At 30.3% G+C, this 20,763-nt stretch overlaps 1 protein-coding gene across 1 annotated transcript in view; it reads left to right on the top strand.

Moving 5' to 3' along the window:
• Nucleotides 1–20,020, top strand: part of LOC114123722 (transcriptional repressor scratch 2-like) — a 49,948-nt gene extending 29,928 nt beyond the window's left edge. Inside the window, exons 3-5 of the mRNA XM_027986787.2 lie at nucleotides 2,691–2,793; nucleotides 5,201–5,646; nucleotides 13,190–20,020. Of these exons, the coding sequence (XP_027842588.1) occupies nucleotides 2,691–2,793; nucleotides 5,201–5,646; nucleotides 13,190–13,725 (1,085 nt within the window). The 3' untranslated portion in view covers nucleotides 13,726–20,020. The remainder of the gene's footprint in view (nucleotides 1–2,690; nucleotides 2,794–5,200; nucleotides 5,647–13,189) is intronic.
• The last annotated feature ends 743 nt before the right edge of the window (nucleotides 20,021–20,763 follow it).

Below are 20,763 nucleotides of genomic sequence, written 5' to 3'. Positions count from 1 at the left end.
ATAGGTTACTTAAAATATTTTATTTTTATTTGAAATCGTATATATAATATTATTATATCCATAATAAATAAGTTGTCGCTCAGCAGTCGTTTCTAAAGATTTCTTGACGAAAAATAATGATGATGATTATGATGATCTCAAATACATGTAAACAAAACGAACCTACCTAACCTATGAGTTTGAACATCTATAAATAACGTTTCGTTTAGACTTTAGACCATGTAGAAGCTCCGTAGTCGTGTGTCGAAATACGGCTTTTGCTTGTGACAAACGAGTCGGCTGCAGTACTGGCATTTTAATTTCGAAGCAGAAAACGCACCCACTCACACCATCTGTGTAGATGTGATGCTCTTCACCGTTTAACCTTTCAACGATATTTTAAAGTTGCACATTTGTCTTGGGTTGTGGCGTGAGTGTTGGCTCGACGAAATTGGTTTTCCCCCAACACCCAATCGTTTGTTTAGTTCTGTATATGTGTGTGTGTAATGTTCGGTAAGGAAAGAATGAATGTAGTTTTTTCGCCAGGCACGACACCACGTACATGGAAATATATAAATGAAATACGCTATTGGAAATCTCGTTGGAAACGTAATGTAATTTTATGTCTAAAAGCTTCAGATATTATAAAATCGTTATTCACATTGATAACAGGTGGACACTGAGTTAAAGCACGGTGTCACGATAATATATAGTTATAAAATCTGTTCGGATGACCTAGTCAAATTAAATTTGTCACATTGCGTATCGTGCTGATGACCGAATTCATATTTTTATATCATTATTATTTTAACCTCCAATGACACGGTATATACTTTTAAGTCAGTAGTTATCATCATGTTTAGATGGTCCAAATTATCTCACACGCATTTAATGCCGTTAATATTACTTAAAATTTCTAGCGAATGTTGCATAATAATTTATTTATTTTGGCAAAGGTAAATTTACAGTTATTTCAGTTAAAATCATGATTACGTCATCGTTAGTATACCTACTGATGATATCGCTGTGTATTTTGTGAGCTGCATAAACAACTTACTATTATTAATATTATAATATAAAACCATGTACCTGTCGGTCTCAACGCCTCAGTCGAAAGCAACCTGTACGCGGGGTCGCCGTCGCTACAGGTTGTCACTGAATCAACACGCGAATTCGTCACGTCCGTAAGTCCGTTTGGCAGCGTTGGCGGCAACAGTAGTAGTGATGGCGGAGTTTGAGGTAGTAGATTCGGTGCCATTCCCTCGTTCGGCAAAATGATGCAATAAATGCATACATACTCACATTGTGTGTACAGCGTGTTCGAATAATAGATCTGAGGTAGTATTTCAAAATAAATTTCGTCAAAATTTTCTTTAATCGTACACGTGTTTTTGTGAAATTGAACTCTTTTTTTATTTTTGTAACAAAATAATGTGGATTGAAAATTGGACCGTAAATTAACCGAGTTGAAGCTTATACACCACGTTTCATTGTTCTATTAAAAACACTAAAATATCAGCACTACATTTTTGGTGATAACCTTGTCACAATGTTGGACATTTTGGGGTTATATTTTCGCTTAACTTAATCTCTGTTTTCCTTTTATATTGAGCATAATTGCTCAAGAGTCTTAAGAAATGATTATTTTTAGTATTACAAACACAAGTGAACTCAAAGATAAGCGTCTTCTCAAAATATATATGTCTCTCTCATTAAGACTAACATTTAAATATTTTCCACTTTTATGTAACCTTTCACAAATAGGTCAAATTAAGTCGGTCAAGTATGTTTAAGAGACAGTATTTACGCTATTTTATTGGCTATAAAATATAGCAAAACTACAATTAACACTTGCTTGATTAAACCAAATACCAAACAATACTTAAAAATGTGGTATCTTTAAATTCTAAGCGTAAACTTGAAGATATTTATTTTATATCTAAACATTTAAATTAAATAATAACGTTTACTCGTGGGTTATTTTTATATTATTATATATTGTATACTTAAATATAATACACTGCAGTTGAACCCAAGCGGAATACGAAGTGTTTATATTTATAAAAAAAATACATGTAGTTGTATGGATACGAGCATCTCATTAACATTCAAAGAATAACATTGTTATAAAACAAAAATATGTGTTGATATTTTAGAGGGTTTTTCGTTTAAAATAACACATTATCGTACAATCAGTAGTCGACAGCAATGACGGGTCAAAAGTGGTGTAACGAACGTTCATGTTTTCGAAGAAAGTAAAGAAAAAACTGGGAAATGTTAAGTAAAGTTCACAAATACGAAAAAAATGATAATTTACGATTATTGCCTCATCCGAGATAAAGTCAAAAAGTCGTCGCAGTGTTTGGCACAACAGTTTTTGCCTATGGACATGCTTCAGTATATTATTATATACATAAAGTAATTTACAATGTATTATACTCGATGTTGAATGTTATTTTTATTTACTTTGAGCACCATAATTATTTATTAAAATGAGTTCTTATCTCTTTAGACATACAAGTAAAGATGATTTTAAAAATATCTTTAACAACAAATCTGTAGTTAAAGGATAGGGTAGACTGACTGTGATCGATAACCACAATACTGTAAATCCGTTGTCTTTATTTAAATTAATTCTCGTGCACATACACATTTTAATTTACATATTAGCGTTCGAGTATGTACGATAGTAATCGTTTTAATATTTTCAGATTATTTGAAGTATTGTTATGAGCTGGATCAAAAACAAAACTTATTCAAGGAGCGAAGCAAAGAAGAAACTGAAGCCGCTCACGACTTACTCGAACTCTCCAGGTAAAAATCTCTTCTTAATATAATCTTCATAAAATATTTTTTCTGAATAATATTTAAAAATAATGTGAGAGTTACAGTTTAATTATAAAAATATAAATATTAAACCTAACCTAACTTATCACCGAATAACATTAAAAATCAATAATTAATTGATAATTAGAATATGTGCACAAAAATCGCTATATGTGAGTGTATATCAAAATGATGTGGTTAATTTTACCATTAACCCCTTTTTCTGTATTTTTTTCTTCGAACTTTGTGAATTTGTGTAAAAATAACGTTCGACAGTGAATATAATAAATAATAATATATCTATAACATGTGTATTATGAAATTATATGATCGAAAACCATTACACCGCAATTGTTAGACCTTAGGTTGCATTTAATTGTAATATATTATTATTATTGCTTTCGGGACGCAAATCTCGTTAACAAAGTTTTCCCGTTAAAAAAACACTGACACACCCACAAGAACTATCAGACGAATGATTATTTATTGATACGTTTCAAATCAATAGGATTTTTAGTATTATTATAAATGCAGATTCGACATTGTAATGATAATATTTGAATGTTGGATTATAATAATTTACCGAAAAATAAATATAATAGGTTAAAAGTAGTCTTAAAAAAAAAAAAACGCATAGAATTTAATCCGTAGAGGCCAATAACTTTTGAAATTAAAACAATCCTTTGAAATTATTATTATTATTGTGCAAGCGGGAATTTTACGAGGCTCGACGAGGGGGTTCTTTGAAATCGAAATAACTCAGTTAAAAAGTTTCGTTTCGACACGAATTTCACCATACCCACAAAAATTTGTGACAATAATACTATCCACTCCAGTCGGTTTCATATTCTTTCGTGTAAAACTTACTCTCTATTGTGGTAACTTTGAAACTTTTACAAAGATAGATGTGTTTCTTTTTAATCGTCCCGAAGCGATAATAGAATGAAAACAGTGTCCGTTGTTGAACGAAAACTAACCGTAAAAGTATTAAAAAAAAAAAAAGAATACACGTATTAGGTAAAACGCGTACGGAGTGGATATAATAACATCTATGTAATGGGTTTCGTACAATAATATTCTGGTAATATTTTTTAATTTCTCTAAAGGAGCTTATGATCCAAAATCAATCATCTAGTCATCTAGTCTACATTTAAAATATTTTATACATACTGTATGCCAATGTTATACTTAACAGAAATAGATGAAAAATATAATCGACTATTTAAAACAATTGTTCATAAAATATAATATGTATATTATTATTTATTATTAACAATATACATTTTATAATTATATTTTAAAATCAATAATTATGATAAAAGTTATAACATCATTGTATCATTTATTATTTATAACTCAATGTATGCGCAAAAATGAACATATTATATAATACAGGCGTGTACGTTTTGACTATAATTTACATATAAATAATAATATTTAAAAATAGTATACATTATTATATTGGTTAATTCGGTATTTTAATATTATGAGTATCAATAATTTGTAAAAAAAAAAATATATAAATACAAGAATTTGGTAGGTTTTAAGGTATATATGTGTTCTGATTCGCTTTCATAGTAGTAATAATATATAATTTGTTTTATAATATACCATAATAATATAAACGTCGTAATGATCCATGCGGAAAAAAACGTCTGTGATACTTCTTGGAAAATTGTTGGAGAAAATAATATATACCATTATGAAATGGCTGGAATTACGTTTTGAATAAACTAAGGGGATTTATTTCAGTAGATATAATGATATCACGAATACGGTGTAACGAATTTCCTCGAACTCGAAAACGACTGGAAAAATAAAAAATTAAATTAAAGCATAATCTTGAATATCGAATGCAAAATTATATAGGTATAGTATAATAATAATGATAAAATGATCGCTTGTGTAATCCGAATAATCTGGATTTTTTTATTATAATATTAGATACGATATCGTGGAGTAGATGTAATTTCTTACTGGATCTATAGTGGTATGTGAGATGTTAAGTGTGTTTTTTTTTGATATTAATAAAGTGATATGTTATAAGATTTATATTAACCGAATATTATCATACAAGATGATTCACCAAATGAAATGAATCAATTTTGAAAGTTTTTCCTGGTTTTATTAGATAGGCTCGAAAGTTCATACAATTACACAAATATTAATATACGGCTAAGCTAAGCATAAGTTCAAAGCAACTTGATCAGTTATTTTGTTTTGATTCTAATCGTGTCCGGTTCCGCCTAGATAGCGATAGCACCTAGAATATTTTTGAGAGTATCATAATATTCCAGTTATTTTTCACTACAATACTGCGATAACTTATCTACACTGCTTCTTCGTAATACGTATTATATAGTTAATCGTTTTGGTTTTTTACCTATTTGCTTAGATCTTTGCCACCACTGCCACCACCGAGTACTGTGACCATCGCCGCACCCACGCCACCCGAGACACCTCTTGGCCCGGGAGCGAATGATGGGTGCCCAGCGTCACCGCAATTCGTGTACGTGTCCGCGGGTGTCTCGGCAGCGCCTCTTACACCACCCGCTTCAGAGTACTCGTCGGACGCTGAAAACATACCAGCAGACACAGGAAGTGGCACTTCCAACGCCTCGGCCGTCGTGGTGGCCACGGCTACGGCTACCACCACCGTATACAGCCTGATCGATTACGTTATCGAGAGGAGTGACGGAGGGTCGTATGATCCGTTGTTGTCAAGAGACTTAAACGTCAAGACCAGCAAGACGACAACCGCGGAACACCGTCGGTCGACCTCCACTACTACCACCACGACAACCACCCAGGTCGTAGTCGGATGCAACTCCGGAAACAAAGGTCAGTGTTCAATAATATTGTCAAAATTGAGACTTCAATTAATTTATGATTTAGGTATTAGTATTCATAAATAACACGAATTTAATGAAGGAATATATTTTGTGACCGAGTTAACTCGAATCCGTAACACTTATAAAACCCCGTAAAAAATCAAATACCAGAATTAACCCGAATAAGTCATTACGGTTGACAACTAAAAACTAAATTAAACTTAAATAATTAATTATTACGAACATTTGTATTGGATAGGTTAAATGAAAATATTTTTTACATATTGAAGAGCTAGATTATTTAGATAATATCTAAAAAATATTTCTCTCGTAGTAACTATATATTTATGACACCTTTCTGATTACTCTTAATTTTTTTAGGATTTAACCTAACTATTAAACACTGGTATTAATCCGTATTAACCTAGATTATAACAGTTATAAGCACCCAAACGTTTGTTCAAATTATATATTACGGCATTTGAACACCTGAACTGTATTCAGCTGCAAAGCTCTACTTTAATGTTTTTTTATATACTCTGATATGGCTATAATATAAATGTAACATATTATATAAATAAAACACCTTATTTATACACCACTACTGACGTCATGAAATTGTCAAAATGTCTATAATTTAAATAATCGATAAATTCGTAGAAAAAAAAAAGTTATATCAAATAATAATATTATGATATGAAGTGGAAAATTAATAATAAAATACAGTATTAATCATACTTGCTTTTATATGGGTATGCTTACAATGTTAGAATACTAATATTAATTATTGTATATTTATAGTATTAGATGCTCCGAATTTACATTTCCAAACAATTATACTGATACATCTGATATCCGAGTATATTACGTACAGCCGATAAACCATAATTACTAAATCACATTTGAGATTTTTTTTTCCTGAGCGTCCGAGTTACAATAACTAATATTATATCACAGGGTTTTACTTTTTTTATTTTATTAAATATTTCAATGAAATCGTATTATATGAATATACTAAAATACTTAATCTGGAAATAAAATAATGTCATAGTTGATTTCAGGAAATTTCATGAAAAAAATATAATGAATATAATATATGCAAATAACCATATAGAATAGTTTGAATTCGTTGAATACCTATATAATTGTATTGAAAATGTAATTTAAATATACTTGTTTCAATACAATTAATATTTTTACTTTAAATTATACGTTTAAATTAATTTATTCCACCATCATTGTTTACTAAATTGCGGTACATATTTTTCAATATTGAGAATAACCAAATTTGAGGAAAATTATTGCAGAATATTAATTCTTAGCCAATTTGTTGTCAGTTTCCTCATCGACGATTACTTATTGTTTTGTGACTGTGACAAGTGGTACACGTCACAAAAAATTTGGAACTATTTAACTCAAATTCGTATGCTAATGGGTTGAAATAATTACTGATTTGTATTGTTAAAATTGTATATTATTATTTAATTCCCGTCAATTTCTGGAAAATTTAAGCATCACTTATATTGTTCAAAAAATCTGTCCAAAAAACTAAATTAAAGAGCCTTATGGTATTCAATGTCAGAAAAAAAACTAGCAAAAAAAGGCCTACTTTTTTGGTTTAAATATTCATAAAAATGCACGTAATTAACTATAAATCGTGATTTTTTAATATGTAATCGTCGTTGTAGTTATAATAACAATTATAACTATCAATTGTATATATTCGTACACCGCAAAGTAAAGATGATTAATATAATAATGATATTCGCATGAGATGTGATGTCGTACATTATTTCGTACAATACTTGTTGAACTGCCGACTCGAACACATCACATTTGTATTAGGTATTATTACCGTGCACGGTACAAAACAGTCGTAACCGGGAAAGGCGTGTGTGCGCTGTTTCAGTTATTTCATTATTAATCAAAGCATTCGAAATTCGTCGGCGCCGTGCATGAATAATTTGCGTTCTTCGCCAGCAGCACCCGAGTACGTTATAATATTATATATGTATATACATCATAATATACGATAGCTCGTGTTATATTCTCGCGATATAATTAATTGAACCGCTCGCTACCGTCGCCGTGTTTCATGTATATTAAATTGACCTGTCTCGGCAAAATTTCAATAATTCAGCACACCGGTGTGAACCGTCGGCCCACTCGTGCCGTTGAGTTGTACTCATATTATTATGGTATTATATACGTATAACGTCGACAAATACGATATATTATATGTATGAAAAAATTTTCATAAGCGGTGCTTCGGTGTAATTCGCCTACGCACGGAGTGTATTACGAAGAAATAATAAGAATAGAAATGAATAAGAAAAGAACGATATTCGATATTTGAATGTAATATTTTATTAATATAATAATACGAACGGGGTGACTGATAAGGAATCGGATGGTGGATGGCATTAAACGTCGGAATGTCGCAACGATTTTTTTTCATTAATTTCGCAGAGCGAGCGAAAACGCAAAAATGCTATTTTAATTTCCAAGAATATCGCATAATTTACTATAGAAAGGATGCATGCATATCGATTTTAAAAATATAAAAACCAAAACATCTTATTATATCAGAAATCGATTAAAGGTGTTAGATACCAATCAGAGATGAACTTTACATTTTTATTTATGCCTAGGACCTATACTTATAGTAGATACTTTTAAAATCATATAAACGTATATTGTGTGTGTATTATCCAAATGTGTGTGAATTAATCATGAAACTATCTCAAAATAGTTATCTAAGCTAAGTTACCGTTAAGAACGTCAAATTTTAAATTAGAAGTTAAGAAATAATTTATTTAAGTTAATATGAATAAAATTATTAAATAAACTCGGTTAAAAAATTATCATTTTCAAGATCGTCACGTGCATATAATGTTTGAGGAACATAAAATGTTTTTAAATATAGTTTAACAACTTGTATTTTATTATTAAGAATATCGCATACTAGAATATTATTTAGAAAATGTAGTAAGTTTAAAAAATTATACGTTTGTATTAAGTTAAACAACAGCAAGAAATATATTTTAATTGTTTATTTTTACTTAAAAGCAGCGTGTAGGCAGAGTGATAGGACATAAAACAAAACTAACTAACTAATTTAGTTCTTATACATATGCCGTAAATAGTATGAGCGTATGACGTATAAGATGGTTTTAACTCTAAATGTTAATTTTTGAATTAACCGGGAAAAAACTTAGTCATGTAAAGTGGACGTTTAAACTTTTTAATTTATTAAGAAAATTATTACAATATCGATTAACCCGTTAAGTTCAAAAGTCGAAACGTTTAACTTTTTGACTCGGGTTTGAATTTTTAACTAGACTCAGTCAATGCCCACGCCTTTGGACTATTATCGGAAATGTCGTGAAACTTAATACGTAATACCAATTGTATAACATAATTCCATTCCCGTGTCGAAAACAAGCGACCGCGCGTTTCGAAACGATATTCTCGCATTTCGCGCGCGATTAAAAGTTTCCCAATAAAAAAAAAACAACCGAGTTTGTTTTCGTTTTTCGTAAACGAACTTTGCGACCTTACCCGCGTGTATTATACCGTTAATATCGTTTCCCGTAGAAATATACACGCCGTGGCAGCCGGGCGCGGCCCTGAGACGTTTTTAGCGCGCAACACCGCTAAAACCGTAGTCGTCGCGATGTCCGTTGTATTACCGCAGCGGGCTATCGATTTTTTTTACCCGCATATCATTATGCGCACATCGCATATGACATGCATGTTTTGGGTACATACTATACACATTTATATACAATAATATTATAATATAATAATATGTACAACACGTATATAAAGGTACGGACGGTTCTCGTTCAACAAGAATCTCTCAGGACGAAATTCAGGAAACCGTAATGTAAAAACCAGACGGAGAGATCGCCCGATTTCGGTGGCCTCTATTCATTTTCACATCCCGATTATTGCAATTCCCTATGTATACAGTATAGGTAGAAAATACTGAGTTTTTGATAGATATTATAACTGAATATAATAAATATCTAGAGAATTAAGTACTTGGAACAATTTTACAAATTTGTAATATACAATTACATTTATGAGTTGGAAATTGAAAAATAATATGTTGATAGAAATGTATCAGATCGCGCTGAATATAAATTGTAATATTTATTTTATAAAAATCTTTCGTAAACTATAGATTTGAATAAGGATCATCCGCTAATGATGTATTTGTTAATTATTTATCATGGCGTTGAACGTGACAATTAAATGTGTGTGTTTAATACGATATTATTATATTTAATATGTGCATTTATAAACCATAATATGTTTTAATATTATTCATTTGTGAGACACAAGATACATTTAAAAAAAAATAATAATAATAATACAAAGGATTTTTTTTTTAATAGTTAAGAGTCACTTTTGAAAGCTCTACGTTATCACTATAATTTATTATTATATTTCCTGTAACTAACGGAAACTAGGTATTTATACAAAATATAACATTACCGTAACAAATTTTCCGTGTAAGCTCATGTTTAAAATACGAATTTTTTAAAAAGTATTTCTTATTTCTTCTCTATGTTACTAGATCCAGTAGTTTGGTTTGAGCGTTGACGAGTGAGTGAATGTATTGAACATCTTATACTTATATATTATTATTTTATTCCATTAAAATACTTATTTTAACTTCAAAAAATTATAGATTATTAAATTATAATTATTATACACTCAAAGTTGACTGTATTATTATTATTATCATGATTATTTTCTAAGACATAATAATATTTAATATCTTAAAATTATGTTTTAAATAAATTAAATACTCGTCATTATAAATATTATTTTATGAACCAAGGTGTATTAGAGAGCAATTGGGATACTTATATCTGCAGGGAATGCAATATATTTATTTGAATTTGGGCCACAAATGAGCATCTCTGATCCGAAAACAAACCGTCAATAGATAAATATCTAAAACAAACTGATGGCCTTTCACCGTTTGATTTGTTGGGAAAGGCACGTTGTGGTCTAGACAGATAGAGATAGAGAGTATTAAAATATTCATCTGACTAGCAAACACTAACTGTATGCCATTTCAACTCCTGTAATTGAAAACAACGTATTCCACGTATTTGATACAGTAATGTTATTCAAATTTGGTGATCGAATCGATGAATTCCCATTTTAATTTTTTGTTCAAACTGTAAACATTACGAGTACTGAGTGATTCAAAAATGAAATTCTTATTTACAATTTACAATTTTTAAGTTAAATTGCACTCTATTGATAGACTCTAACGCAACTGGTTCGATGGGAACATAGACCATTGCAGAGATGATTTAAATATATTTTATTAAAAAGATAACTGAATCATAAAAATTTATTAATATTTATCTATTAATCACAATGTTTTACTACTAAGTTTATGTAGGTACATAAAATAATCTGAAATCATCTCTTCCGATCTATTTTTACGCTTTCTGCTAATCAAATTACCAAATGTATTCTGATAATATAAAGTAATTACATCATACAAAGATAACTGTTAAAATTACTATTCGTTATTATACCACTATAGTTATAATTATTATTATCAAAATAGTTTTTTAAATGTATAAGTTGGAAAAAATGACAATACACAAACATATATAGAATGGTCACGAACATTTCGGAAACTCGATAATTTCATTTCCTATCACGGGATATAATAATATTAATAATATTGAGTTTTTCCCCGGTGATTTTAGTGTAGTTACTATTTATTGCCCTTGGTCACTGCACGGACGTCCGTCGTAATCGATTCAATCTCCGATCAGACACGCCACGTAATTATTATTTTAGTATTATGACTGAAAGTAATCCGAGTATTTTAATATCGTAAAAACAAATTATAAATTTCAAAAAAATATGTTCGGATTTTTTAAAGGTTTAAAAAAAAATTATTTAAAATAGTCAATTTTTGGTTTGCTTTGAGAAATTAATAAATACATTTAAAACGTATAGTATATTTCATTCCATACTATCGAGTTGATATAAAATTAACTAAAAAAACAAATATTTTAAATACTGCATTAACGTCATTATAACTGAGAGGTACACGAATATTTTTACCTTACTAACTGTTTATTATTTGTACAAGTTGTTATTACGAATTTTAAATGTTTCGGGTGGAGGCAAACGGATAAAATGAGAACGTTTCGGTTCATGAACGTTTTGTAATAATAATAATCCTTCTACCTATAGAGTATTATAGTCGGTTGGACTATAATTATAATAATAAATATTGGGCGTAAAACACGCACACTATCCGTAGTCGTCAATTTTACCGCGAGCCATACCGAAATAATAATAAATGATAAATCGTTTAAACTACAATCGTTATTTTTTTAAGTAACACCTTATACTTCCGGTTCAACTCGGTGTCGAATCCACTACCACTATTTGGCCACGGAGTTCTTTAATCGTATTTGCCTTGAAATTATACCTAGGGCGTTAAGATTTACAACATGGTTACGCGTATTTCTTTTGACATGAGACTCTTTGAGGGCTTTTTTACTCGTCGTTTTACTTCACATTATAATATATATTATTATATTTTATTTAAAGATCCTCACCGTATCAATTGTTTTTTTTTCCACTTAGTTTCCAATCCGTTCTGCTACTCCAAGTCCCAAGCTCTCTATTTCGCTTGTCTGTGGTGCACATAATATAATATATTATTATGTTAATAATTTCCCCTGCGACTTTTTTTTTTTATTTTTCCACCACATTAATTTTCTCTGGTAGTATACAATATTCTCCATGGTTTTAAAAATGTTTACTCTCATTATTATTTATGCGAAAAAATATCATCCGATTATGAGCTCTGTGTCTGTTATACGCTGCAAGCGATGGTGGGTGGGAGATGCCTGACTCAAGCGTAGGTATAATTTATCGTTGAATTTTTGCATTCGCGTGAATCAGTAGACTTAAACCCATTGTTTTTTCGCCCTTACAAAAACCAAGGAAAAAATTGGTCTATTTTACACCAAACCGAAATAGATATCCACATGTTATACGTCCTGTTTTTAGAATCACTGTGGGAAATTGAAAATAATTTTATTAATTTATACAAATATATTTATCAATAATTTATGAACAAAAAACATTTATAAAAGCAAACATAATAAATATATTATCCCTTATTAAATATTTTTCCTTACCGTTTTCCTTGATACGATCATTTTAATATCTGAAAAAAAAAACGTGTTCAAAAGTCGAATTAGCAAATAGCGTTCTCAATTGAAAAAGAATAAACAAGATTCTGTATCGTACACTTATTTTATACTACACACACACACACAATGTCGATGATTTGATAATGTAGCCTTTGAGCGTATTTAAAACTAGCGAATCTCTGGATTTGAACAAAAATTATAATTAAAACTTAACCTATTACGAAAAACTAGGGGTTGCCCGGTAAACGATCTGTCGTATAGTATTATATAATATTATACTTGTCACAATAAATAACTAACTTACTGACTTCTATACTGCCCGTTTTTATCTGTCCACAGCCCGTTACACTTGCACTGATTGCGGCAAGCACTACGCCACTTCGTCGAACCTGTCCCGACACAAGCAAACGCACCGGAGCCTGGACTCGCAGTCTGCCAAGCGGTGCAACGCTTGCGGAAAGGCTTACGTCAGCATGCCAGCACTGGCCATGCACTTGCTCACTCACAAGCTGTCTCACGCGTGCGGCGTGTGCGGCAAGATGTTCAGCAGGCCGTGGCTGTTGCAGGGCCACCTTAGGTCGCACACCGGAGAGAAGCCTTACGCGTGCGCGCAGTGCGGCAAAGCGTTCGCGGACCGGTCCAACCTGCGCGCGCACATGATGACCCACTCGGGCGACAAGAACTTCGCGTGCCACTGGTGCCGCAAGTCGTTCGCGCTCAAGTCGTACCTGAACAAGCACCTGGAGGCGGGCTGCGCCCCGGCGGCGGCCGTCTCGGCCACTTCGTCGTCGTCGTCGGCGTCGTCGTCGTCCCCGTCTTCGCCGCAACAGCCACAGCAGCAAGACGACCGGGACACGGCCACCCGGGACGGATAACGCCGTCGAGCGGCGCCGCAGCAGCAGACGCCCCGGCGGACGTCGGTCATACGGTTCGCCGCCGCCACGGCCGCCGACGCCGCCCAACTGTCGGACTAATGCAGCAGCAGCCGCCTTCGAAGTAACATTTTAAAGATTTTTTTTTTTTTTTATCGAAAGACACGGAACAGACAACTGTGACACCAACTATAAAATAATTATATTATTATTTTTATTATTATTGTAATAATTATATAGTGGTACGATCATACGATATATTATATTGTATTTAGTCTTTGATATATCGATATCGGTACCCCTACTTATTAATATTATTAAGGACATAGGTATATATGTATGAGGATAGGTTTCACTTATTTTTTATTATATATTATATCTGATAGCAGTATTATCGCCTAGTTTTTAAGATAACGCAATATTATTAATATTATCATCATCATCATCATCACCACCACAGCCTGTGCCTAGCAGTACCTCTAAGCGCGCGAAGTTTATTTACCTATTCACCTATATCATAATACTATAAATAATATAGGTAAGGTAGTGTGTTTTGAAACGAGCAATAATATTAATGTAGTATACATTAAGCAGTATTAGGCTGTCATTATATATTTTTAGAGAAATTTTTTTTTTCATCGTCATATTATTCATTTTATATGATTTGGCGATCCTCGTCGTGGTATGTGTGTTTATTATACGGTTTTTTTTTCTACGACAATTTTTATGGTTAGACGACGTCGATTTCGATATTTTACGTATTATCAAATTTATATAAATTATGATATGTCCGTTCGATAATGATCCTGGTCGATCAATAATACAACGATATGATTTTAATAGACGTTTTTTTTTTTTTTTTTAATAATATTACTAAGCTTTTTGAGCCGTTTTTGGATTTTGACTATTGGGCGGATGTTATACAACAATTCAATAATATTGTTATATAATATTCAGAAAAATATTTGCTCAAATATTGCAAGGTGAACATACGTAATAAAAATATATCATGTTTTTTTCGTTTTACTTTTTATACAAACCTTTACATTATTATACGCGTGATGAATGTTTAAAAACCGTTTGGCGTAATAATATATTTTGTGTATTGCTCGATAGTTGAAAATTTAAATCTAACGGAGACGTTTTATAAAATATGCTCGCACATGTGGTAAAAGTATATTTGATAAGTCGTAGTATTTCGATAAAACTTCTATAATATAATATAGCAAAAATACAAGATTATTGTTATCATCATTATACCATAGATGGAGGTATTAATTTCACAAAAAAAATTAAAAAAAATTATGTACAAATATTTCTTTATTAAATTAAACTTTTTGAACACGACAAAATAGGATTGAATAATATATTAGCAGGCTGTGATTTTGGATTATACAAGTATTTTAAAATTTGAACTGATGGTTTGAATAATTTTCGTGCTATATCGAAATTGATTTTAATTTGGTTTTTAAACTAAAGTTTCAAAAAAAAAAAAAATAATAATAATAATACAAAAAACGCGTTTATTTAGCACAATTTTTATTACTTATAAACTTTTACGATAGTGTATTTTAGAGTGATAAAACGTATTATACATTTTACCATTTTTAAATTTAACCAAAGGCTGAGTATAAACTTAATATTTATAGATTATAGTGAATAATAGTTTGTTAGGTAGGTCCGTCCTTTCCTGCTGTTGAGATGGTTATCTGAAAATTGTAGGTGGCCGTTACGGGAGCAATCGAATTTATTCCCATACGCGGTTGTGTATTTTTAATTAAAATAGTATTTTAAACCACGAAATGAAACTTTGAAAATTTGTGAAAAACGACTTTTTTAACGTTATCATTTCGAGCCAGTATTATTTTTAAGTGTAACATTCAGCGAAATCACACGACGGGAGACGAGGAACGTCGTTAAAAAGACGTTTACGAAATGCACGGCTTTGGCCGACTATTCAGACTAATTGTTATTATGCTCCGTGGTACAGTATCAGCGTCTCATCCGAATTAATGATCCAATCGTTAATCGCACGCCGAAATATTCGTTATCGAATATGGCCAATGAAGGTTGAAAACCTGCAACCGCCGCAACGTTATTGTTTCCAAAGACGATATTCTATTATCATAATTATTATTATTATTATTTTAGTCTAGAAATTGAATTCCCGTCAGTGGGTTCGCATTACGTTGTACGATGGTCGTGGAACAAAAGACGCTATAAAAAACTACTTTTTACTTCAAATTATTTATTTTCAACAGTTCTTTTTGAAAATCCAAACACATACACATTTTGCATTATTTGTATTGCGCCAAATCACATCTTATTGTTTTACAGCATTTAATTCTGCACAATAATAAACAAGTAATATAATATCATTATATTCCTTATCATCCTATAATATATTTTGTCATATTTTAAGTCATAGGTCTGGTATTCCATGTTTTGATACCGCCGTTTTGATCTCGGGTCGGTGGCAGATAAATTCTTTCCGATTTCGAGTTTATGCGCTTCTGCCCCGAATATCATCGTGCTATAACATTATAACAATATGTTCATCTTGAGATTTCAGAAAATCGTTTCCGACGACCATCCGTACCACGACGATCGACAGTTTAGTAACACTTTTGTATATCATTAGACGTTTTTATATATTATATAATATAATATTAGGTATTCTAAGTTACCGCGTTTTCATTATATTTTGTATTTTAGGATTAAACGCGCGCAATAGCATACACACGAAGCTTCCAATATTTTATAGGTACGGCACGGTGTGCTCGCCACGCGTTGGCGTAAATAGAGAGACTTATAATAATAATAATATAAATTATATATTATTATTATAACTTTGGCAATATTATCATACAATGTTATTATTAATGTAAGATGTAGAGAGAAAGAGAGATGAATCGTATTTTTTAGTATTTTATTCTTGGTAGTTTAATTTGTATAGTAATATTATTATTGTACAATACGTATATATTAATATATATCAATTTACATATACGTGTACACAAATATACATATATTATGTGTATACATTGTATTTGCTTTATCGTTTTTAATCATACTCTGTATATAAATATAGTATTGTAATAATAATATATTAATCATTATGCATTTATATATTAAAGTATAGAATTAGGCGCGACGCGTAAATACCAATTTTACATTGCGCAGTGTATGTGGTAATAACTTATTATTATCATCATCATCATTATCATCATTATTGATTATGTTATTTAACATTTTACTAATAGATAGGGTTTCGGAACATGATCTATGAGACTATATTATAAACAATTTATATAACCACGATTTGTAATGCTCAATAAAATTTTAAATATTTAGTTTTATATAACGCAACGATATAATATTATTACTATTATTATTATTCTTATGAGATAATATATCGTACTGATTTGTGAACGAGAACAAAATACGTTCATCCGTTTTAGTTGTAATATTTATCATATTATTGTATCGTGAGCAATCGCGTCGTATATGACTAGCCTCATTGCGATGGTTATTATCGCATCGCCACCGTCATCATTAATATTATTATTATTGTAATTAGACATTTTTTAGAATTTTTTTTAACATAATTTTTTGTAGCGGGTTTTACCGATTTATTTTTATTTTAACATACATTAGTTTTTAAGTCACGCTTTAGTCATAAAGGTATTTGTAATTAATATTACATATGTTTGTGACAATAGTGCCGCCGATTACGGTCGTAGTTTATATTACGATAGTATTTAGCGACTTATAATTTATTTATTATTGTACTGATACGAATGTTCCCCTCCACTTCTGCGCGTATTTGGTTCACTGATGAGCGTTTAAACGACGATAAAGCGATATTAAAACAGATAAAACTTAACTATGATAGAGCGCAATGGTAAAATACTATAAGAACAATATTAATTGCTATAATATTCGCCAATGTCGGTTCGGTATCGCGAACGCGAAATCTGCTCGTCATGATATTATTATTTTATTAGATTTTTTTATGTCTCAGGGGCCAAGTACAAGCTGAACGTAAATAATTTGGTGTACGCCGTAGGTATTTATATTATATAATGTGCGCCTATAGAGGAGAGACCTATGTCGAGTGTAACCTTACCGGAAACGCCGACGTGCGTCATCAAAACTTGTTACCTACTATGGGGCTGTCACCTTTTGCCGAAATGAAGTCCGTCCGACGTCTGATTGTCTGAATGTTTTTCGCTGAATAACTTATGAGTTATACTTATACAAGACTTCTTGATAAAGTAAAAACATAGTTAATGTAAAGAATATAAAAATACATTATTTATTTGTATCAAGCTCCGTAATATCATGCAAAACATAATACCATTATTAATCCTCTCGATTTCACGAGTACTAGATAAATAATATAAGTGTTTGCTGCAAAAATCTAACACTTTCATCAATTTTTAAATGCACTTTTTTAAATAAAAAATACTCAACAAGTTGGCGCAGCAACCAGATTAATCCATTATGTATAAAAGTATAGTTTTATATACTTTTCTTTTTATTATTGCATAATGTAGTGATACATTTTAACTAGTAAATATAAGTTGTATGTATACATGTATTCTACAACTTGGTTAATGTAAAATACAGATTTGTTTCATTTGAAATTAAATTAATAATTTAAAAACATATAATGACGATTACGAGGAAAGTTCTTTGAATGACGGTTTAAGTCCATTACGTTTTTATAAAATCTTAATAAAACAGTTGACGAACCAACAGGTTCCATATAATGTTTATTTCCAGTATCTTTTATAGAATTAAATAATCATAAACATATTTTTCGTTATTCCTAAAAGTTTTAATTTCATCTTGTTTTTGCAGCAATCTCTTGAATTGTCTATATAACCGTAGTTTAAACATGTATTTCCGTTATAACCAGACAACCCGTGTGATGGCAGGACTTTAAACGGCAGCCTTCAGTACCACTCGTATAAAATATTACACAATTATCCGTAATATTATGCTGTAATACATTAGAATCGTTAAAACCCATACAGTGCCGAAATTTTTAAAAATTATTTTTAAGATAATATATTATTCGCGCAGGCTTTTTAGTATGTTGTATATATAATATAATATTATAAAGTCTGTTACGGTCTTTAGTATTACTCAAATAAAATTTCTCTCGCGTCCTAAAAATCTAGTCATATACTCGTCTAGTCCTTAATATCTAGTCATTTACATCCAATATCTTTAATTAATCTATAATAATAAATATGACTATGACGCACATGCGTCACGTATAAGTATTACTATTTTATGATAATGTTAGATATCAACCTAACCTAACCTTCCATTCTAATTTTATGTTTGTTTTAAGTGTTTTTTTTTTTTTTATTCCTTATTTTGTACGTGTTTATTCTTGTAATTTATTATTACCGTAGTTTTTCAATGTTTTTATTTTTTTTTATATTGATTATTTATTATTATATCGCTTGTATAAAAAAAAAAAATAAAAAAATAAGAATAATAATAATAATAAAATCATATTATATTATATAATACATATACATACTCATTTAACAATTATAACCCATATCGATTTATTAATAGATCTCTAGATTGGCTAGAGTAAATAAAAAAACGTAAACGCTAAACTTGTAAAAAATTGATCTCGTGGTAATCATCGATAAAAGCTCACACATTCCTGTTTTTTTTTTTTTTTTTTTAATTGAATTCAGTTGTGATAGAATTACGGCTTATGTTACTGGTGATAAAATATATCCTATTCATTTTGTCACTAAAATATAATATTTAATAATATCACCTATCGCAAGAGAAATTGATTTTAAAATCAAAACGACCAAACTTTTGAAACAAAAAATAATAATTATAATTATCCGTGACATGTTTTGGAATATACAAGTATATTTATATACAAAAATAATATTTTGTTTGTAAGTTTTAAGCTGACGCCATGCGCTTCAGAATAGTATTACGTATGTATTTGTATTATATAATTGTATTGTAAAACAAACATTCTTTTTTTTTTTTTTTTTTAAGTGCTTAGATATATCCGTAACATTGTTATTATATTATATTTACACGTGGAAGTTTCAGTCTCGTTTACAGGAAATGATCGCTATATAATTAAATAATAAATCGTTTGTAATATTGTATCACAATGTGTGTACGATAGGTAATAATAATATCATATTGTACGAAAGTCTAATATGTATATTGTAATTATGATAATAATAACAACGACATAATATTATGTTCTCTTGGCAATAATAAATAATAATGAGCAATATCATGTGAACTTTTTTTTTTTTTTACATTGTTTCATTAATAAACGATTCTAGTTAATAAAAAAAATGAAATCAAAAGTGTTTGTGCATTATTTATTATTGGTCGTTCAATTTTATTTTTCAGCTATAAAAGTCGATCGCAAAACATCGTTGGGGTATTGCGTAAAAACATATAGTTTTATTATATTATAAGCTAACTATTTGCTGATAATATCATTTCCTACTTATTATTTCGGTCTTTGTATGTTTTAGAGTCAACGACCATTATGGAAATCATTAAAATAATTTATTATTCTTTTTTACACGTATTTTAAATTTCATAGGTAATAGTTTTCACTTTTCAGTTGTCTATAACTGATGGTCGCGCCACAAGGTGCATTATTATTCGTTATACGAATTACAAGTACGTATGTACAAATCAACTAATAGGTACATTATTTTAGAACTTCTATGCGTAAATGGGTAGAGAGAGGCCGGTAATTGTGGGCAAGACTTGAATTATTTACATAAAGGCCTGAATCTAACGATGAGGGATGTGCGCAAAAGATATGTTCTGCATTTGTCAACGACTTAGACAATAAGTCAGAAGCAGACAAAGCTGACGTAGGTAAGTTATTTTAATTTTACTTCGTCGATGAACATAAGAAATGCAATAATAATAATAATAGGTACATAGCCGACGACGAGTAGGTATAATGATATAAATAATTGTCGCTTACACCAGTGACGGATGATAATATATTCA

The sequence above is a fragment of the Aphis gossypii genome, chromosome 2 (genome assembly GCF_020184175.1).
Source record: "Aphis gossypii isolate Hap1 chromosome 2, ASM2018417v2, whole genome shotgun sequence".
In the NCBI taxonomy this organism is placed as follows: Eukaryota; Metazoa; Arthropoda; class Insecta; order Hemiptera; family Aphididae; genus Aphis; species Aphis gossypii.
Note: the sequence above shows the minus strand (reverse complement) of the source record. Positions and strands in the feature narration are given on the sequence as shown.